Source organism: Ranitomeya variabilis, chromosome 1 (genome assembly GCF_051348905.1).
Source record: "Ranitomeya variabilis isolate aRanVar5 chromosome 1, aRanVar5.hap1, whole genome shotgun sequence".
In the NCBI taxonomy this organism is placed as follows: Eukaryota; Metazoa; Chordata; class Amphibia; order Anura; family Dendrobatidae; genus Ranitomeya; species Ranitomeya variabilis.
In genome coordinates this window covers 417262738-417286119 of record NC_135232.1, presented here as the reverse complement: position 1 = coordinate 417286119, position 23382 = coordinate 417262738, and the positions used below count along the sequence as shown (strand labels likewise).

At 40.6% G+C, this 23382-nt stretch overlaps 1 protein-coding gene across 14 annotated transcripts in view; it reads left to right on the top strand.

The window, feature by feature from the left end:
• NFIB (nuclear factor I B) overlaps positions 1–23382 on the top strand; it is a 308859-nt gene that overhangs the window by 229679 nt on the left and 55798 nt on the right. For 8 of the 14 annotated variants that reach the window (XM_077249235.1, XM_077249228.1, XM_077249234.1 and 5 more), the window contains exons 7-8: positions 13054–13182; positions 16893–17071. In XM_077249235.1, the coding sequence (XP_077105350.1) occupies positions 13054–13182; positions 16893–17071 (308 nt within the window). Of the gene's footprint in view, positions 1–8685; positions 8776–13053; positions 13183–16892; positions 17072–23382 lie in introns of all 14 variants that reach the window. The other 6 variants (XM_077249226.1, XM_077249231.1, XM_077249225.1 and 3 more) reach the window with 1 other exon arrangement.

The window sequence follows — 23382 nt, the reverse complement described above, 5'->3', positions numbered from 1 at the left end:
GTTTGTTTTTAATATTCCAATCATTTCTCGTTAATCTCTCGTGATACAATTTTAGACTGTGTGCATCTCGAGGGATTGCCTGCCTTTGGCCTTGTGGCACTCAATAACTCATCCCTCTCATCTCTTGGTTAAAGTACTACATGTATAAAAGAAAAACATCCTCTGAAATGGCAAACGACTATGGCTGGAAAATACAGAGATGTTTCAAAGGATTAGAAAAGCCCTTTCACTGGTCACTTTTTGTCAGCGTCAGATGTGGACAACCAGCAGCATTAAAGGGAACCTGTCAGCCCCAAAATCGATGGTGAGGTAAGCTCACCGTCATCAGGGGCTTATCTAAAGCATTCTGTAATGTTGTAGATATGCCCCCGATGTTACCTGAAAGAGGAGAAAAAGACGTTAGATTATACTCACCTGGGCGGGCGGTCCCGCTGCGGTCCGGGTCCGATGGGTGTCTCAGGTCCGGTCCGGAGCCTCCCATCTTCATTCCATGACGTCCTCTTATGGTCTTCATGCCGCGGCTCCGGCGCAGTGTGCAGGCGCCGGGAAAGGTTAGAGAGGCCTGGCGCCTGCGCACTGCAGTACCTTGCTCTGCCCTCAACAGGGCAGACAAAGTACCCCTGCGCCGGAGCTGCGGCAGGAAGACAAGAAGAGGACGTCATGGAATGAAGATAGGAGGCGCCAGCCGGACCTGAGACACCCATCGGACCCGGACCGCAGCGGGACCGCCCCTGGGTGAGTATAATCTAACCTCTTTTTCTCCTGTTTCAGGATACATCGGGGGCTTATCTACAGCATTACCGAATGCTGTAGATAAGCCCCTGATGACGGTGAGCTTACCTCACCATCGATTTTGGGGATGACAGGTTCCCTTTAACGCTGCCAGTGAACCCCAGTGTCCACATAGACAGAGACTGCCTACCTGCTTGTGTCTATGATTTGGTATAAAAAACATTCAAACATTTGGAATTAACTAATGTACAAAGAAGCCTTACATGCAGTTTGTAGAAGACTGTCATGGAGACACAAGTAGTCAATGTCAGCGTAGAGAGATGACAGCTTGTTACAGCACTGTGGGAATAGGTGCCCATCGTTAGAACCGAGTCTAAAAGTGGCCATCATTACAATCTTACCAATGCATAGAACTATTTTCTTTTCCATAGCACATGGCTTTGGAAGCCTTGTGTATCAGTAATAGTTATTACATGTCTTCCAGCAAGCTAAAAGAATCTAGTATGCTCTATAGTTGATGGCCCAAGGCTCACACCGCAGAGGCAAAAGGTCACAAACTTCACTCTGACGACTTCAGGGCCATCCACACCTGCAGTGCAGAGCAGGGGAACGCTTTGCCAAAATGGAAATCATCATTACACATATATATTTTGCAAACGTTGAGAAAATTTTGGCCTTAACATGAACTCATGAGTCATTGGGGAAAATCTAATTATTAACAACAATAGCTGCATTTCATATTCTATAGTATTGTTTCATTTACTTTTACTAACATATGGAAGCCCTTCCTGTCTTATTACTCATTCAATACGTTTTCCCTTTTTTTTTCGAGCAAACTTTATGCTGTATTAAAAATAATTTATACTTTTAGCCCAGATCTGAAGTCCCCAGTGTCCGGCATTTTTCTGTTGATTTACTTTTGAAACGTCAAAATCAAGTTGTAAGGTTTAAGTTGCCTTAATGTAGTTTTCTGGAAAAGTGCACAGCATAGACTGCTTTATGCTATCTCCTGCTGTAGCTCGTCAGTTCTATTCTGCAATCTGTTAGACAAGACATTGCAATTACTTGTAGTTTGTAAAAATCCAGTGCAATGCATAACATCTAAGGAGACAAAAAAATGTCATTGGGAACATTTCTGGCAAAGTCCACTAGTTTGTATTGTTCTGTGCGGCACGAGTGACATATGCAGTAAATACACACTGATAAGCTCTAAAATTAAAATTAATGACAGATGAAGTTAAATAATATTTATTATGGGTTGTATATATTAGGCAGAAAGGAAACAGACAGTTCTTGAACCTGCTGTATTTCATGCATGAAAAATGAGAAAGTGTAAGGTTTCTTGCAGCTTAGACAAGGGGCAAATTGTGATGACTAGATGACTTGGTTAGAGTATCCAAAGAGCGCACAAGACAGCAGGTTTTCCCTGGTGGGGTTCTTGGTATGCAGTCCTTGGTATCCCTCTGAAGTAGTGCAAGGAAGGACAACCAGTGACAAGGATGCCCAAGGCTCATTAATTGGGAGGTGAAGGCAGCCCTGTCTTGTTTAGTAGGATAGTGAGCCCTACCACACTGCAACAATTGCTCAGGAATGGTTTCACAGATAAAATAGTGCTGAATTCATTGCTATTTTTCTATCAAGAGATGTCTATGAAGTAATGAACCACATTAGAAAGTGGTGGGTTACGTCAAAAGCTCCTGGTGGTTCATGTGACATGTTTTTAATCAAAACCATAACGCAAGTGTGAGTAGAGCCATGTATAAATAACTCAACACCAAGACCTGAAACTAATTCTTATTGTGGGAAACTTGTACTTGTATGCACAAGATCAGGTAGCACAACTCCTACAGTACACTTCAGAACATTTAGAAAATTATGGAACATCACTCCATAATTAGCAGGTCTGCCTCAAAACATCTTTATTGTGTTTTTTCAAGAGCCAGAAAGGCACACCGCGTTTATGACTAAACTTTCTTGTGAGTGCAGGTCACAGATCCTTCGTCAGGCAGTATGAGTGAAGGGTAATTTCACTTTAAGCATTAGATCATGTAGAAGTATAGCCCGAGGATTGGAGTGGTGTGCAGTACTCACTATGTCTTCTCACTGAAACAACTACGATATTTTGATGCATACTGACACCAGCCTGATGATGTGAAACGTTGTGCTCACAACAAAGTTTATTCATAAAAGTGGTGTATCTTTATGATTCTGGAAAAAAAATTCAATAAAGGTGTTTTAAAGCAAAACTGCTAATTAAGGAGTGCTGTTCCATCCCTTTCTAAATATTGTCAGAAATGTATCAGTATACACATAAATAGTTAAAGCTGTAACAATGTCTCCTGATATTGATGCACAGCAGGACGTCTGTATAGGGTTATGCTTGTTCATTGATGCTACCAGTCAGTTTCTTAGTTCTCCTGTGTGTAAGTGGTTACCTTTCTGTATATGTCAGTGTTACTCCACACACCTTGTAGCATTTATATCAAATGACCATTTGTCTGACGGGGGAGAACTAAGCAAACATATCTTATTTTTCATTCTGGTGATTAATTACTTGTGCTTGAAGTGACATCATTCAACAACTGTTACGGGATCAAGCCCATATGCCTTGTCATATGGACGAATAACTATTTTAATCTTGTCTTTAGATACAGTAATTCAACCTCATTATCTCTGGTTCGCTGTAAAGTAATGTGGAAGCTAGGATAAAATGCTTTTCCTATGAATATTGTACTTTTTTTTCTAGAAAATCATTTAAAACCTGAACTTTTTTGAATAAATAAAGGTACCAAATCCTGGTTTAATTACCATCTGCTTGATTTGCATAATAATGAGTGTTTACCTCCCGTATTGTATTTTCACAAATAGTTTACTTACTACAGTATGTACACATTTAATTATTACTATTAGATTTTCTGTAAAGTCCACAGATGCTGACAATTTTAACCATTGTCGGCTTGTTTATCTTCTAACATTTGGTCTGATGATCTGGAGATGTGGAATATCATGTCTAAATCTGATAAGCCACTAATGACAGTCTGAACTGTAAAACAAACACTCCAATTAATCTAGATGCTGTGGCAGAGCCAGGCACTCTCCCTGCAGTCCCTGTATATGTTCCTAGAGTGAGCCTTCTTTTTTTCCCTCTTAGCTTTCCTAGAAGTCTGATGTTGGAATCCTTTTAGACTGGCAACCTCAGTAAACATCAGCACAGTGAACATATGGTTCTCTGCTTGCAGGAAGCAAAGCAGGTGTCTGCAGAAAGCAGGTGTTGCTGTGGATGTTTGAACTTGCCCCCAGATCACCAGTTGACTGCCATGACGCCCCCTAACAGGTGGCTAGAGGCACTAGGCTGACCATGTGATGTTTATCGAGGGAGCTACTAGGAATGGCTGACGGCTGCAGGCAGGAGAAGAGGAGCTCTTCTCTATCTCTTTGATGAGGATATTGCCCAAACTCATGTCTCATTAGTGTTTCCTAAAGTCCTCTTGGAAGAGAACAACAGTTTAATTAAGAGCTCCCGTAAAACACGTTCCCTCACACTTTTCCCCCTGCAGCGTTTTAGCACATCAGAGTCCATCACAGTTGCCCCAGGCTGAGTCAAGCAGATCTGCATCTGGCATTCCATTTATGCAAGCTGTCAATACATACGCAGGGCCTCACACCAGTTTCCTCTTGCCTCGTCTACAGATATAGCTTCATGTCAAGGGATCAGTTTTTTAATATTTACATAAGCCTGATTACTTTGATGTGGTCTTAAGACAGGCATGACTCAAGGGTGGCCACAAAGCTCTTAGAACTGTATTATGCATCTCAATCACACACAACATAGGTAATAATGAATGTAAAGTATATTCAGCTCCAAACTAGTTTTTTTCAGCTAATATAAAATACAGGTTTATTTTCATTCATGGCAAGAACTATACTGAATTTGTAAAATGACACACCAGTTAATAAACAGGACAGGGTGAACAGGAGTAAAAAAAGATCAGGTTATCCAACATACAGGTGTGTGAAAACGTTTTTGCCCCTTCCTGATTTCCTATTCTTTTGCATGTTTGACACACTTAAATGTTTAAGATCACCAAACAAATGTAAATATTAGACAAAGACAACACAAGTAAACACAAATTGCAGTTTTTAAATGAAGGTCCTTATTATTAAGGGAAAAAGAAATCCAAACCTACAGGGATCTGTGTGAAAAAGTGAATGCACTCCCCCACCCCCCAAAAAACATAAATTTACTGTGGTTTATCACATCTTTGGAAAACCTAGCTACACACGGGCCTGTTTAATGCCAGACCTGTTCTCAATCAAGAATCACTGAAATATGACCTGCCTGACAAAGTGAAGTAGACCAAAAGACCCTCAAAAGCTAGACATCATGCTGCGATCCAAAGATGAGAAACAAAGTAATTGAGATCTATCAGTCTGGGAAAGATAATAAAGCCATTTCTAGCACTTTAGAACTCCAGCGAACGACAGTGAGAGCCATTATCCACAAATGGCGAAAACATGGAACAGTGCGGAACTTTCACAGGAGTGGTCAGCCTACCAAAATTGCCCTAAGAGCGCTGCAACGACTCATCCAAGAGGTCACAAAAGACCCCACAACAACTTCTAAAGAACTGCAGGACTCATTTAAGGTCAGTGTTCATGACCCTACCATAAGAAAGAGACTGGGCAAAAATGACCTGCATGGCAGAGTTCCAAGACGAAAACCCCTGCTGTCAGTAAGAACATAAAGGCTTATGTCAGTTTTGCCAGAAAACATTTTTATGATCCCCCAAGACTTTTGAGAGAATACCCTGTGGACTGACAAGACAAAAGTTGAACTTTTAAGAAGCTGTATGTCCCACTACATCTGGCGAAGACATAACACATCATTTCAGAAAAGGAACATCATACCAACAGTAAAATGTGGTGGTGGTAGTGTGATGGTCTGTGGCTTTTTTGCTGCTTCAGGACCTGGAAGACTTGCTGTGGTAAATGGAACCATAAATTATGCTGCCTACTAAAAATCCTGAAAAAGAATGTCCGCCATCTGATCGTGACCTCAAACTGAAGTGCACTTGTGTTTCCTAAGACTTTTGGGAGAATACTCTGTGGACTGATGAGACAAAAGTTGAACCTGATTGTGACCTCAAGCTGAGGTGTATTTGTAATATAGTAAATATAGCTCAGGATGTACCAGGGTTCCCCTTTAGTGCCTATTGGCAATCTCCCACACCCTGTATTTACTTCTTATGACCGGACTAGCTATTCATGTAGCACTACCCTCATTTCTTGCAGCGCTCCCTGCACCAGCGAGCGGTCTCGCCCTGTGGCAGCGCATATTCCTAAACTTGAACGAGGTAACATGTCCTCCTGTCTTATACGTACCGTGGGTCCTCCATAACACCTATTGGCAATTTTCTCATACTGGCCACATGATGTCCTTTTCCTTAGGCGGCACCATACCTCCTGGACTTTGTCTGTTTTTTGGCACCAACCTTGGGCCCATACAAACATATCGTGTATTCCAGGTACATAGTCGCATTATTCGTTGGGCAACTGCTCACACCTACCCTCAGCGTGTCACCATGACGTTTGGTAGCCTCTTGATATACAGGGAATCTGTACGCAGCTCCGGTGGTCACATATGCTCTATACTCTAGCACTTACTCTTATACACGGCAATCTGATGTTTTGGTTTACCTTGTTGCTTCATATATTGTCAAATACTTCACGTGTCTGTATTCTTGTGTTTTTAGGCAGCTCACCCTGCACGATACAGGGGCAATCTCACCATTATTTATCCACTCTGGAAGGCCCTTATCCAGACCCAGCATGGTCACCTTATCATAATCTTATCGACACATTCACAGCTCTCTGTCTCTCCAAAATGAAGCTCACATCTCACGCTCCAAGTCAGGATTCACCAAAGTCCGTCACGATTGCTGCTTGATCACTTTCACTAGTGATATTTGTTTTGCTTTTTTGAACTAGAATTTTGAATATGATATATTGTATCCTTAATGTGCATCAAGAATTTTTTCTAAAAATATTCTTTTGTATTTTTGTATATATATATTACAGTATTCAAAAATCCTGTCTGATGAAGGTCCTATGTTGGGACCGAAAACGTTCATGTTGAACTGGATGCACTGAATAAATGATGTTTTTCTACACTACAAAATTCTCCTGAGTGCCAAGTATATTATCATTGAGGTGTATTTGTGTTATGCTGCAGGACAATGATCTAAAACACATCAGCAAATCCACCTCTGAATGGCTTAAGAAAAACAAAATTAAGACTTTGGAATGGCCTAGTCAAACACCTGACCTTAATCCATTTATGCTGTGGAATGCCCTTAAAAGGCGGCTCATGCTCAGAAACCCCCCAATGTGGCTAAATTACAACAATTCTGCAAAGATGAGTGGCCAAAATTCCTCCAGAGCATTGTAAGACTCATTGCCAGCTATCACAAATGCTTGATTGCATCTGTATCTGCTAGGGGTGGCCAAACCAGTTATTAGGTTTAGGGGGCAATCACTTTTTCACACAGGACCGTGTAGGTTTGATTTTCTTTTTCCCTTAATAATAAAGACCTTCATTTAAAAACTGCATTTTGTGTTTACTTGTGTTATCTTTGTGTAATAGTTAAATTTGTTTGGTGATCTGAAACATTCAAGTATGACAAACATGCAAAAGAATAGGAAATCCAGAGGGAGGCAAATACTTTCCCCCAACTATATATCAAATTCTTAGATAGCATTTGAGTATGTCCTCACTACCGGTTTACTTACGGTTTAGGCCTCATTTAGATGTCTGTTTTTCACGTACTTGTTCTATCAGTGGTTTTCATAGATAGAACATTTACCACTATAGTATATGGAGCTGTATATGTGTAAGTGATTTTTTGAGGACCGTATGTCCACGAAAAAGAATCACAGAGATGTGTCCAATTTTTATCAACATCACAGATTAAAGTCACCCATACAAGTCTATGGGTCCTTGAAAATCACTGACTGCACACTGACAGTGCACAGTCCGTATGCTGTCCGTGCTTAACATTGTAAGAAGCTTTGTAATTATTTATCCATATGTGAAACTAACTGATGACACACTGATGGTAAAAGCTGACGCACTGACCAAACTCTGATCCACAACATTGATGACATGTGGACAGTTTTACCATATGTGTAAAACCACTTACCGTATATCTGAATGGGGCCCTACCATGTAGTCAACCATGATTTGCTGCAGGAGCTTTATTATTATTATTATTATTATTATCTCCTGCTGAATTTACGGAGTGTTAATCCTTGTGAATAAAGCTGCTTATCATTACCGGAATACGGTCTTCATTCTCATGCTGCTGTTTTACATACTTGTGGTATATACTATGTGGTCCTTTAGGAACACTTCATAAACACCCAAAAATAATTTTACATTTGCTGTACAATGCTTGTTCTGCAGTTTGTCTTTTATGTAAGCCTAGTGTGATTACTTTATTAAGCTGTACTGTTGTATTTCTAATACGCTAGTGTATAGACTCAATGACTTAAAGTATGTATGTAAACTACGAACCTATTGACTGATTACCAAGTATCTACCGTATTATAGCACCAACATATTCAGCAGAGATGTGCAAATATTGTAGTCACTCACTTACCGCCTCAGTTTTAACAAAACATGATGTAAGGCTCTATTGATACAGTGTTTGAGGCATCAGTTTGATGTCTACGTGAAGGAAGGCTAGGTATTTCACATCAGACATACCAAACGCTCACAGCAAACTCTGTATTGGTAGACCCTTACATATCTGTACCTCCAGTATGATAATCTAATTTGAATATTCTAAGTATTATAAATATTCAGGAGTGCCAGGCAGTCTGACCATTTTTACAATAGAGTGTCATGTGAAAAAGTCATTAAGCCCCATTCATTTTTTGTGACGTCACATACAGCGTTTACAGGCCAGTCAACCAGAAACAAGCAGTGGAAACTGGAGGAAGTGGAGGCTTCTGACTGTTGCTGGCTTAAGATGAAAATGGAAGGTGAGAACTTGAAGAGTTAAGTTTATTTTAAAGACCGCTCAAGGTTCATCTATTTAACTCCTTAATGACCACCTTAATTTAATATCTTTAGACTGGTGTGGCCATGAGTACGGACTAATCCAGTCCCAAGCATGTTGGCTGGACTATACATTCGGGCACCATGTGTGAATTTTAATAAGGTTTGAATAAAGCTGAATGTTTTATGATGCGCTACCTAGATCCTGGATTATCGGTTTCTCCTTTGCTCATGCTCAGTTTCGGAGCTGCAGTGCACTGGAGGGACTCTAGTCAAGAGTGGTGATCTGACAAGACGTGTTTGATTTACCGTACTCAAGACAACTAGCAAAGAAGTAATAAGAAGACATAACTTAGTTCTGCCCTGCTATTTTTTTTACACGGCACTTAGCAAGTTATGTTTAATATATTGCAATGCACATAATAATACACATCTCTGAGATCCTGATAAAACTGCAGTATTGCAAGACCCACACGAGTTTATACTGTGAGAATACAGTAGATGAGAGGATGTGGATAGAAACTCATTTTTAAGCCAATTCTTTCTTCTAACCTTAATAATATTGCTGAACACATCACATATGTATAAGGCATTGGAAACTTTTTTTTTCCTTTCTGCATGTTATTGCCTTAAAGTGGATCCACCACTATAATATAATATTATATTATATTATTATTATTATATGTTACTCTATTTAAATAAATAGCAGTCTAATGTCCATTAGACTTTTAGATGACACACCACAAAAAACTATAGCATTCAAATATCATAGCCCACAGCCCTTTCATTATAATATGCTGCCCATAACACTTGCCATCAGATCCACTTTCATTATTCTAAAAATGGGATCATATCTTAGTGTAAAAATGACTGTATACTATTCTTCTAAAATGCAAATACACATTAAAAAAATAAAAATGTTCAAATTGTTAAACTTATACCTGCTAAACTTGCATGTACTAAAATTCACTGAACAGTCAAGTTTTCTGGTCATTAAGGGGTTAAAAATAATTTGTAAAAAAAAATGTGATGCTAGATGCAGTGTAATACAAGTCAGGGCAATGGTTCAATTACAGCACTGTCCACAGTTACATTATGGCTACCTCTCATTGCTGCAGCAAACCACTGCTCGGAATCTGCTAGGTCTGAAGTGCTAACGAAGAGCCTCATAAACTAATGATGGGGTCTGTCAGGGTTCTTTTGTGATTGTGTGTTAGTTTTGGGACCACCAATTGTCAAACATTTATCAACTGTCCTCATAAGAATGTGGTGGAAAAAAGGGATATCACTCTCTAGGTTTTAGCTAACCCTTCTGATAGCTGCTTTATTTAGGGCAGAGACTCTTATTCCAGCAATGTGTCACTTACTGGGTCGCTTGTTGCAGTTTTGATAAAATCACTTTTTTCTTTGCCGCAGATCTAGCAGTTCTCTGAATGCTGAGCTCTGTATAACCCCTCCCACATTACTGATTGGCAGTTCCTTATAAACTATGCATAGACAGAAAGCAGCCAATCAGTGGTGGGGTGAGGTTTTGCAAAGCTCAAAAATTTGGTGGACTACATGACAGCAGGTTAATAAAGTCCTATAGTGATAATCTGCTAATAAAACAGTCATTTTATAAAAATTGCAGCAAGCAGTCCGGTAATGCTACGTTCACATTTGCGTTGTGCGCCGCAGCGTCGGCGACGCAACGCACAACGCAGGAACAACGCAGGCACAACGCTGCGTTTTGCGACGCATGCGTTCTATTTTTGAACGCAAAAAAAAATGCAACATGCTGCGTCCTCTGCGCCATGCCGCTTGCAGCATCCGATGCTGTGGCGCACAACGCAAATGTGAACGTAGCGTTAGTGATGCATCTCTGGAATCAGGGTCTCTGTCTCTACATTATGCTGCACTCAGATGACGTGTCAAAAACCTGGTGACAGATTCCCTCTAAGAATACACGATTCTAATCGGTATGTCCCTCTCTACTGATTTTCAGAGTATTGTGTAGGTGTGTCGGTCGGTAGCACCAAGTAACTGGCTTTAATTTAGGCATCTCATTTTCTAATGCTGTGATGACAGATTTGCTGTAAATCAAACATAACATTACTTTATATAGCGGGCACACATTTCTTAGAGCAGCAACAGACCTAAACAAGCTGCGTATCCACAGTACCATGAAATGTGTGTCCCCAGTTGTGGTTTCCTCCCAAGTGTCTGTAGTCCATGTCACCAGCTAAATGTAATAGTGCAGAAACCTACTATGAAATCATAAGAAGAAATCCTAAGAAACAGAGAGCGGAAGGATTGTCCTGTGGGCTCTGTGTAGGTAGAGGCAGCTAGTGACATCACAAACCTGCGTGATTACGTGTTAGAACTTGGTCATCCACAAGTTAATTGTGACATTTTTCTCCTTTTTTAAGGATGAAACGTAACCTTGTATATATTTTGTCTTTTGTGAAGGTCTGCGAGCAGCAGAATGGAGCAATTGTGCCTTGTAAACGGATTCAGTTACTGCCAGTCTTGTGACTAACCAAGACAGGCACAATATGGTATTCAGGAGCAATGTATATAGGCCATTAGTACACTTGTCCATGTCCGCAGACAATAGTGACTGGGTGTTTTCACACAGTAGACGATCCACCAAGAGAAGTTTGACAGCTCTTGCGGCAAATATTTGTTTAAACTTTCACTGTTTGCCACATTGGCTTTTAAGCAGTTCACTGTTGGCTAAAGGATGTTTTCTGTAAATACTTCTATGCTAAACCAGATACTTGTTCCTGTGTAAAGCTCAGATACCGCTATTGCATGGTGCTGATTATCTTCGTCAAACCTCTATTCTAAATCTAGTGTGGTCAGAGAAAAAAATAGACCATTACAGTCAATCATGCGCACTACAGCTCCATTCATTGTTATTGTTACCACCAAACGTGGCCGAGTGCTGCACTTTGCCGGTCTTCAGGACTCCCATAAGAATGAATGTAGCGCCAGTGCGCATAATCAACCTCCACTCCATTCGCATGGGGCTCCAGTTCTTAAGATCGTAGGAGTCTCAGTGGTTGGACCTTCAGCGATCGTGAAGTTATGGGGAACGATAACTGTGGGATTGAGAAGGGTAACGGTCAAATTTGAAAATAGCCGTTAAGTGATTAATGACAGGAAGCATACTACCACCTGGAATCCTATGTCACTGTACAGAATATTACTGGACATTTTCCTTTTTCAGGCGTATACACCAAATATGATGTTACCAGATTTTTAGATGGACATTGTGGCACTCTGGTCTCAAGCCTCACATCAAACTGCACAATTTTTGACCGATTTTCCAATATTGTGAAGCAAATATCAGAGGAGTCTGTTCATGTTATGTAAGCACTGTACACTTCCAATGAATGGAATATCCATAAGGTGCACTTACAGGGTTCTCATTTGTATCCAAGACTTTTCTGCGCAACGTGCCATCTGATGAGAACCAACTATTTTGATGGGCAGTTGGCAGAACTCAGGACCTGACGGGAATTTAGACAGTGCTAAATACAAAGGCTTCATTATGTATGGGCTCTTTACTGCTACAATCCTTGCATGAGTGCTTTGTGTGGTTAAGTGCCTTGCAGCCAGACCAATTGTGACTCTGAGCCAGTATGCATATCATTACGTGACTTGTATGTTTGCTTTATCTCTTCTTTTCTGTACATGTAAATGTCTGTCACACTTTGTATAGAATACGTGCTCATTTTATATTGGTACTGTCACTTGCTTCTTATGTTCTATGAATGGAGGTAACTGCTTAAATCACATTATTCTATTGTCCATAGTAAGAACACATGCTTTAGTAAAAGTTTAATAAAAAGTACCATATTGTTGGCTGAAAATAATGCATGATACTGCAGAATATGAAGTGCAAATACGAGTATCCGAGAACTAATGGATACATGAATTACGCCAATGATATGCTTGTCTGGTATGAAAGGAATGTGATTTTGGTTTAATAGGCTGAAGACAAGCAAACTGTTATTGAAGCCCTCGTCTCCAGGCCAGTCATTTGTGCTTGTTCGTCTGCCTGTCACATAACACTGATAACTAAACTAAGGAAGGCACAAAGCCCTGACTAGTAGTGAATATACATAGAATTGATGAGGAATATTCTGCGATATTGAGAAATAATCCTTCGAGATTGATCTTGGCCATAACAATGCAAAAACAGTAAACCTGATAATGACTGATACGCTCCCCTTGCCTGCTTGAATCCTGACACCTTGTTGTATTACTTTCTACAGATATGTCCTCCCCAACAATGAAGAAGCCTGAAAAGCCATTGTTTAGTCCAACATCTCCACAGGATTCTTCGAGACTCAGCACTTTTCCCCAGCATCATCATCCGGGGATTCCAGGAGTAGGACATAGTGGTAAGGGCATAATACCGTCATGTAGTCTAGTTTCCCTACCCGTTCTATGTGTGCGTGGCTAGAAAAGCTCTTAATGAATAATCCTGAAGTACTGAAGGTATCATGATAGCCTGTAAACATTATTCTTAAGACTTGTATGTGAAGCAGATAGAACTCATGAACAGCAGTGTCTGATTGTCTTTTGCAAGGAGCCCATGTGAGAATTTTGATCAGTGCCTGGGAATAATGCTGTCACTTAATATGATAGTAGCGGTTTCACGCTTAAGTGCTTCAAGGGTGTTCTCTTCTTAACAAATAAAAGACACATACAGTACTTATGCTACTTGACACACATTTACAAAATACCACGTCATGTTATAGACTCAAAGATCTATCAAACACTACAGATCGCTGCTGACTCAAAGTGGGCCTCCATGAATGTCTGTGAGCACATTCTCTGTTATTTATGCTTCATAAATAGGAAATTTACATCCAAAATGTATGGACAGCATTAAAAAGACCAGATTGTTGTGGAGAATTCAGTAGCTGCTTATTTACATGAAATCAGTTTTGTTACATTTCATTCCATTAATACTATTATTTATATGTAAGTACAACTTCCCATCAGGGTATTTCTCATCCGTTCGCTGTTTGTTTTAAAAAATGGTGAGCATACGGATTTAAAGGAACCACTCCCACATCTGTTTTTTTTTATCTGATCCATTTGTTTGTTACATTAAACTCAGTGCGTGTCCTATTCTGATCCGTTCTGTGTCTCAAAAGTAGGCATGGTTGTCTGAATGTGCCCTTCCAGCTAGATACTTTAAGACAGGACAGACACACATTGCTTACTTGCGAGGGGCAAAAAGCTAAAATGTTGGAAAAGTGAATTTCCGTGACTTTTTGAGGTTAGTACAGCATGCCTTACATTAACTGGAGTTATTTCAGGTACAGTGGGTGAAATTAAGTTACACATATGTTTCTGTTTAATGAGTTTGGGAATATCTTTACTCGGTTTACTTCATTAAGTTAACTTCATTTTCCTTTCAAGGCTTTGTGCCAAAAAGAATTTTGGCTAACCAAGGGATATCACATTCACTTGTAACTTGGGGCGTTCACCTGTGCTCAGTGATTATCTCTACAACCTGCCAAGGGCATTGCTCGGTTCACATAAGAACCCCTGCAGGATTCTTTGAAATCCTTTATTTGTAAGATGATTTTGGAATACAGCAGGTGTGATGGATATTTGACTAGTCGTAGCGTCTATATTAATCAGAAATTGTGTTTTTTTTGTTTAACTTGTCTTCACAATGATTAGTTCACATGTAGCAGAAGGGTAGGGCTTCATAAAGGAGTTTTGCCATCTTGCACTTATATGGAATATGCTATATAGATGTCATAAATGTAAGATGAATACAGGTCCTAAGCATGCTGGACAATTATTATAACTGTCTAAGGCTTATGCAGACAAGCGGGGATTTCGGTCCGATCTTGGACAGCAATGCATGGACTGGCTGGTGCTCTCCAGACCTGAGCATCACATCTTCATATATTGTCTGAAGCTGTCACACTCTGGTCAGGAGACCCACGGCCAGTACCGATTTGTACAGACGTCTGCATGAGCTTTAAGGCCTTTCAGACGTCTCCGATTTTTCTCATACACAAAAAATCAGACTGAATGTCATCAGTGTTTTGGATCCAAGTTTCACCAATGTTTGGTCAGTGGGTCAGCGTTTACCATCAGTGTTTCATCAGGATTTTCTCATGCTTCTAAAAAAAATTGTAGAGCTGCTCCTAGTCATTACAATATTAAAAACGAACAGCACGCGGATGGCAGATTTTCACAGACCATAGCCCACTAGGTTTGAAAAAAAAACCATGGACATGTGAACAGCCACATAGACTGTAATAGTGAAAAACATGGATAGGATACGTATGTGAAAAATTCACTTCTGAATGAGGCCTCACACAGATAATTGGAGAGAGCCACATATACTGTATGTAGCCACCAGTGCATAATGAGATACCGCCTTACATAAAAGGTATGCTTACTATTTGCAGCCAAATTCTGAAAAGTGTAGAAAGTAAAATGTCATACACAGAACATGCCGTGTTTTTTTCACCTTTTATATTTATTTTTTTCCAGTATGCCATTTCTAATATGTAAAACCATAAACTATCATGCTACTTCTCCATGGTACGAGTACATGACAATCGACGATTCACATTTGAGTATGTATGAGGGCATGAATGAAGTTTCCAGCATGGGGGCATAGGCAAAGTTTCATGATGGTCTGAGTATCACAGATGCAGGACCTGCTGCCGAGTGGCAGCTTTACACAGTTATCAAGCCCTTAGATGTAGCCATTTGACGAAATGCAGCTTCGATATGGAAATCCTTGTTTTCAGGCAAAGCAATTTACACGGATCACAGACAATTGTTTGGTTTGACTAGGATATGATTTGTTTGATTCTTCCTTATATTGATCATCTTATAATGAAACACAATCTGCCTGAAAATCCTCATCTCTTTAAAGAAAATAATTTAACTAAATACTGTTGTAGCAAAAAAAAAGTTGCTGTCTGTAAAATGAAAATAGTCAGACTGTTCTTTTTACTATTACCTTAAAGGGAAGCTATTACTATGGGCATACAGGTAATAGAACGGTTAAAATAGTATGCTCATAGCTGCGGTCTACTCCTGCGCCCTGCACTCACGCTGATTTGGGTACCTTAGTACAGTAGCAGTGACTCGTCGATGCCAGCACAGTAGCAGGATGAAGACACTGCCCACAGAAGGGCTAATAAGGTACCCAGGTCAGCGTGAGTGCAGGGCGCAGTCGTGGGTTTACAGCGCCACAACTGCACTTCACAGGGTAGTGTGACATGCATGGGAGGGGGGTGCTATTGTAGTGAGGTCAGGAGGCAGAGATTTCTTCCAGGCATTACACGCCACAGAGCCTGGAATCATTAGCATAAAACATTAATACTCTATTTCTCCACAGACCGCAGCTATGAGGCATACAGGTAAGACTATTTAACCATTCTATTACCTGTATGCCCATAGCAGTAGCTTGAAAGCTTCCAGGGGGTCACAGATGCCCTTTACGTCTTTTTGGTAAGCAAAATCTTTTTCTGAATGTCAGTACTGGGATAAGGAGGTCTAGAAAAGCATTCATTGTCAAATATAGTTTTAGGGTGTATGCTATTTCTACACATTCTTGCATGCTCTTAAATAAAACTGATGGCTCATTTTGCAATAGTCTTACAGGTATGTAGTGGTCCATTGCAGCCAGAAGTCATTAGTAGCTGACGATGACTTATTTCCCAATGTGATGTTAAGGAACACAAAAATGTGGCTTTTGTTATCTTTCAAGACTCTGGAGAAAATACTTAACCAGTGAAAAATGTTTTCTTTCTGGGAATAATGCTTTTATTTCAGGCAATGCTAAATCAGAGAATGGTGTAATTCCTGAAAGCTAAACAAGACTTTGAGCAGCTTGATCTGGGAAACTTGGGCTGTTAGCTCTCAGGGGATGTCTGGTATTTGGGCTTCATTTGAATAGCTAGCACAGCCGGGAAAATAATCAAGTGCATGTTTTAGAAGATGAATTACAAGTGTTTTGGAGAGTATTTTCATAAGTTCAGGTGGGTCAGACTCTCACAGCGTAATAGATACGAAACAAAATGCTAACTTACCATCAACTTTTTTTTTTCTTCTGTGTTGACAGTCATCTCAACTAGAACTTCACCATCCCCTCTGCCATTTGCAACCCAAGCTATTCTCCCTCCGGCCCCAAGTTCATACTTTTCTCATCCAACAATTCGATATCCTCCGCACCTGAACCCTCAGGATGCCCTGAAGAACTATGTTCCTTCTTATGACCCGTCCAGTCCACAAACAAGCCAGGTAATTAAGGTTTCTAATAGTACAGATTATAGTGGATACTAAATGTATTTCTTTAATGCATTCAGTGATTTACATAGAATTACAATTTTAGTAATTCTTCTATCTGAAATATATTATTGGTTTAAAAGATCTGATCATTCAATTAAATAAGTTCTTGCTGTCAAAACAAGTTCTTCATGTTCTATATTTGCATTTTTCTCTTGACCCACTACATATGCATGCTTACTAAATCTTGAGTGAGATATTATAGGTTACAAGTACATTATCCAATTGACCCAACTGTGAGCTCAGCTCCTCTTTTAAACTGCCTGGCACCATGCAGTGTAAGGCTGGGTTCACACTGCGTTAGCAGCAGCCCGTTCAGCAAATACGCTAACGGGCTGCAGTTAACGCAAGTGCCGACGTTACATCGCGCTAGCGCAGATAAAGCATCTGCTAGCTCTATCTGCGCTAGCAGTGACGGACCTGGAAACGCTGCAGCCCACGTCTCAAAGTCCGTCACTCAATGACAGCACATCCCTAGCGCACGCCCATTGTGGGCGTGCGCTAGCGATGTGTCCGACATTGCAGTCAATGGCGGCCGTAACGGACTACGTTACACCGCGTTTATGCCGCGGTGTAATGTAGTCCGTCTAACGGACGCCAGGAACGCAATGTGAACCCAGCCTTAGGCTAAGTTCACATATCCAGTAATCATATGTTGGAAAGGGAACTGTTAAACTTGGAAAAAGGACGGATGGCCATTTAACAGATCTGATTTCCATAGATTTCAATGTAAAAAAATTGTTCCAGTTGTTATGTTTTTTTAACCAGACAAAAAAAGTGACTGCACACCTTCTTTGTCTTACTAAAATGACTGATTGCTGCTGGATCAGCTTCAAACGGATGATTCCTGTGAACTCAGCCTAAGTGACATGAGATCTGTTCAAGTGATTCCTGTGAACCAGATGTAAAATCTAAGTTTGGATCAAGACAACTATGTAACCTAGGGTTGAGAGTAAATCTCAAAATTGTTTGGCTGGCTGAAGAAAATAAAATGAGCCATACTTACCTCATCAGTCATCTGCTGCTCTCGGTCTCTCATCAGTCTCTACCTACATAAAGAGGTTGTGCGCTGCTTTTACATTGATGGCCTATCCTTAGGATAGGTCATCATTATCTGATTGGCACCGGCACCCCCACCGATCAATTGTTATCGGTGGCGGCAGCAGCCGCTGGCCCTCAGTACTTACTGGCCGTCTACTTGTAGTGGCTGGGTCTTGTTACTGCACATCCGCCTCCTATTGATTTATATTGGAGGCGGATGTGCAGGCCATTACAAGTAGATGATCAGCTCCGCATGTAGGCACTTGCCGCTGCCACAGATAACAGCTGACAAACGGGGGTGCCGGACCCCGGCCGATCAAACATTGATGACCGATCCTACGGATAGGCCATCAATGTAAAAGTAGTGGGCAACCTCTTTAAGGGTAATCTCTCAGCAGGTTTTTGCTATGGAATCTGAGAGCAGCACAATGTAGAAACAGAGACCCTGATTCGATGTCACTAACTATTCTGCTTGTTGATGTTTCAATAAAATCAGTGTTTTACCAGCAAGGGATCATACCTACTGCGCTAGTTGTCGCACGCCATGTATTCTTCCTGTTCTGCGTAACCCCGCCCCCACCACTGATTAGCAGCTTGCTGTCAATGTACAGTGTACACAGAAAGCTGCCGGTCTGTGGTGTGGGTGGGTTATACAGGACTCAGCATTCAGAGAACTGATACATCTGCAGCAGAAAAAAACAGGGATTTTATCAGAATGACAGCATGCAGCCCAGTTAGTGACACATCGCTAGTATCAGGGCTCTGTCCCTATATCTTGCTGCTATGAAATTACATAACAAAAACCTGGTAACAGATTCCTTTTATGTAGTCCCTTCACCAGAACATATGACTGCTGCAGCCAATTGAAGGATGCTTGGATTTAGTGCTGTAGCCAGTGATTAGCGGCAGCAGTCACATATACTTGTGATTTGATGTTATTGCTGCAGCTTGCAGTATAGACTTGAAGGGTACCTGACAGTGGTAGCGAGGAAGCTGCAAGGGTAAGGTATGGTGGGTATTTCTTATATTTTTATTTTAAGTTTGCTCCTCAAAGAAGCTTGTAAACAAGTTATTTGCAGATTATTTAGATATTTTATCTACATTGAAACAGCATTGTTTTCAAGAAATGTGCTATAAATGCTTGTATATAAAATGGATGAACAATGTATGATGCTTCAAAAATTAGTATTGGTTCAAGTTAGCAGTTGTCCATATGTTGTGCACATTCAGTTGTATGTTGGTCTTGATTTACACAGTATCTCCATTCTGTGAATACACAGATGGCTGAAGATGTCTCTATTTTGAAACAAGGATACTTATGAAATCAACATTTTTCCCTTAAGACTTTTTGTTTTCTAATGTTTTGGGTATTCAAAGTATGTATTTGGGCATAAATTCAATTCAGAGTTTGTGTGTAGTTTTTTTTCATATATAGGGATTTTTTGGATAGAACAATGTTGTCATTCACGCAAACATTTGATGAAGATGTACCAAGGTCAATTTTTAGCGCCATTTAAACTGTCTCAGAAACGTTAGCAATTCTCTTAAAGATGGAAAAGGTTGTTTAGTTGTGCATATCCAATAGGTTGTGCATATCCTACTCCGATCAGTCATGTGCCTAAAAATGTCATTACATTGTATCTTACTGTTGGGTTGCGTCTTTTAACTGACCTGAGATATAAGAGAATAGCCTCCCTATACAGGTGACAATCCAGCAGCTGTCAGCTGTCCACTACAGCTGACAACTTGCTGCATCAGCCACAATCAGTGTTGGCACCGTCCAGATCTGTTTAACCCCTTTAGATGCTGCTGTCAATAGTGACTACATCATTATAAATGGTTAACAGAGTGTGGGGGCTTCCTCTTTATCCCAATTGGTGCCCTCAGATCATGATTGTGTGGTCCTGATGTTTGCGAAGGCAATTCATGGCCAAATAGCGGCCTTAGAGTCTGACAGCTGTTGTAACCTGTTCAGAAGTTAGCGGCATTTAGATGGTGGTAATACACATTTTCATTTCTGTCATGCCACTTTGCATTATTTCCTGAAAATCACCTGAAGGGTTAATAAACTACCTGACTGCAGTTTTCAATATGTCAGGGTGTGATGTTTTAAAAATAGTATACCTTTTGGGGGTTTCCGAAAACATGGAACCCCTAAAGGCACTTCAAACATGGATAGGTCCCTAAAAAAATAAATTTTGGAAATTTCCTTGAAAAAATGAAAAATTACTGCTACATATTTAAACCTCCTAAAATGCTACCAAAATAAAAGAACATTTTACAAACGGTGCTGATGTAAAGCAGACATGAGGGAAATGTTATTTATTAATTAGTATATTAATATTAATTAGTTTTTGTGTGGTATGACTATCTGGAATAAAGGGATTATCATTCAAAGTTTGAAAATTGCTCATTTTTTTACATTTTCATCAAATTTCTGATATTTTTTATAAATAAACACAAAACATATTGACCTAAATTTACCATTATCATAAAGTATAATGTGTCACGAAAAAACAGTCTCAAAATCACTGGGATTTGTTGAAGCGTTCCAGAGTTATTACCACATAAAGTGACACTGGTCAGATTTAAAAAATTTGGCTCCGTCACTAAGGGGTTAATTTTAAAGGCTATACGCCTGCCCTGAGCACAGGCAGACAAGTCCACACTGCTGTTATGTTCCACACACACATATCATAGCAATGATCTTAGCTCGCCGGTGTGCGCTCCAGAGAACCTTTTATACATTCCTGTGCAAGTCCAGTCGTCAGACAGGACCTTGCTCGTGGACCAGTCCGGAACTGCCACGTCAATTGAGCAGCTGACGACTGACCACCAATGAGAGGTCGCCACCTCACGAGCATGCTCAGTAGCGTGATTTCTGGCCACCGGAACGCCTGTCTGTCGCCGCTGCCTATTGCTAGTTACTATAGTTTTGGCTGGAGAGCCAGCAGTAACCAAGTGAACAGCATGAGTCTGGGCAAGACACTGAGACCTACGTCTTTGCTGAACAGCTCCCACTGTGGCTGAAGCAGAATGGGAGGCCGCAGAGGCAGACAAGGCTTGGGATCTACCCCGTGCAGTGAGAGAATCCCGGCGCCTAACACCAAAATAAAGTGTCACCTGCAGGCTCATTGTGAATTTGCACGGTTAATTTGAGAATGAGCCTTCTCATCCCCTTACTAGTAATGTTTAAAATGGTTGTCCACTTCTAGGACAACCCCCTACTTAAACTAAATGTTCGGCTCCGATAAAATAATAAAGCCTATACTCACCTTCCGTGACGGCCCCTTTCCTGTGATATTGGCACTCGCTCTCACCAGGGCTGCGATGCGGTGGTGTGACACTTGACGCTGCTGCCCAGTCAGCATCACTATCTCCGCCTTCAGACAAACTGGAACTGCTGGAACAGAGCCGGCACGGGAGGTGAGTATAGACTTCATTATTTAATTGGGGCCAAACATTTAGTTTAAGAAGGTGTTGTCCTAGTAGTGGTCAAACCCTTTAAATTTTGCTATGAATGAAAGGAAAGGTTTACATTATAAAAAACATGGAATATATCTGTCAACACAGGAGATAGTCTAAATTAAACACTTAGGAGATCACTTTGAGGAACCACGAAGACAAAACTGTGCAATAAAGTTTTTACAATTGCAGCTGACAGGACAGCTTAGAAGAGAGTCACACTGGTGACCATTCTTCTGGGACCTATTCAGTTGTGAAGTGAATTTAGGGGCCCTAAATATTGAAATACCCTCAAAAGTTATATAATTTTAAAAACTGCACCCTTCAACATACAGTGAAGGAAATAATTATTTGATCTCTTGTTGATTTCGTAAGTTTGCCCACTGACAAAGACCTAAACAGTCTATGATTTTAAGGGTACGTTAATTGTATCATTGAGAGATAGAATATAAAAAAATCCAGAAAATCACAATGTATAAATTATATAAATGTATTTGCATTTTGCAGTGAGAAATAAGTATTTGATCCCTCTGGCAAACAAGACTTAATACTTGGTGGCAAAACCCTTGCTGGCAAGCACAGCAGTCAGACGTTTTTTGCAGTTGATGATGAGGTTTGCGCACATGTCAGGAGGAATTTTGGTCCACTCCTCTTTGCAAATCATTTCTAAATCATTAAGATTTTGAGGCTGTCAGTTGGCAACTCAGAGCTTCAATTTCCTACATAAGTTTTCTATGGGATTAAGGTCTGGAGTCTGGTTAGGCCACTCCATGACCTTAATGTGCTTCTTTCTGAGCTACTCCTTTGTTGCCTTGGCTGTATGTTTTGGGTCATTGTCTTGCCGGAAGACCCAGCCATGACCCATTTTTAATGTCCTGGCAGAGGGAAAGAGGTTGTCACTCCGGATTTTACGATACATGGCTCCATCCATTCTCCCATTAATGTGGTGAAGTAGTCCTGTGCCCTTAGCAGAGAAATACCCCCAAACATAATGTTTACAGCTCCATGCTTGACAGTGGGGATGGTGTTCTTTGGGTCATAGGCAGCATTTCTTTTCCTCTAAACACGGCGAGTTAAGTTAATGCCAAAGACCTCAATTTTTGTCTCATCTGACCACAGCACCTTCTCCCAATCGCTCACAGAATCATCCAGGTGTTCATGGGCAAACTTCAGATGGGCCTGCACATGTGCCTTCTTGAGCAGGGGGACCTTGCAGGCTCTGCAGGATTTTAAACCTTTACGGCGTAATGAATGTGTTACCAATGATTTTCTCGGTGACTGTGGTCTCAGCTGCCTTGAGATCATTAACAAGTTCCCACCGTGTAGTTTTTGGCTGATCTCTCACCTTCCTCATCAAGGATACCCCACGAGGTGAGATTTTGCATGGTGCCCCAGATTGATGTCGATTGACAGTCATTTTGTATTTCTTCCATTTTCTTACTATTGCACCAACAGTTGTCTCCTTCTCACCCAGCGTCTTACTTATGGATTTGTAGCCCATTCCAGCTTTGTGTAGGTCTATGATCTTGTCCCTGACATCCTTATAAAGCTCTTTGGTCTTGCCCATGTTGTAGAGGTTAGAGTCTGACTGATTAATTGAGTCTGTGGACGAGTCTTTTATGAAGGTGACTATGTAAGACAGCTGTCATTACTGCAGGTAATGAGTTGATTAGAAATGTCTAACTGGTCTGTAGGAGCCAGAACTCTTAGTGGTTGGTAGGGGATCAAATATTTATTTCTCACTGCAAAATGCAAATAAA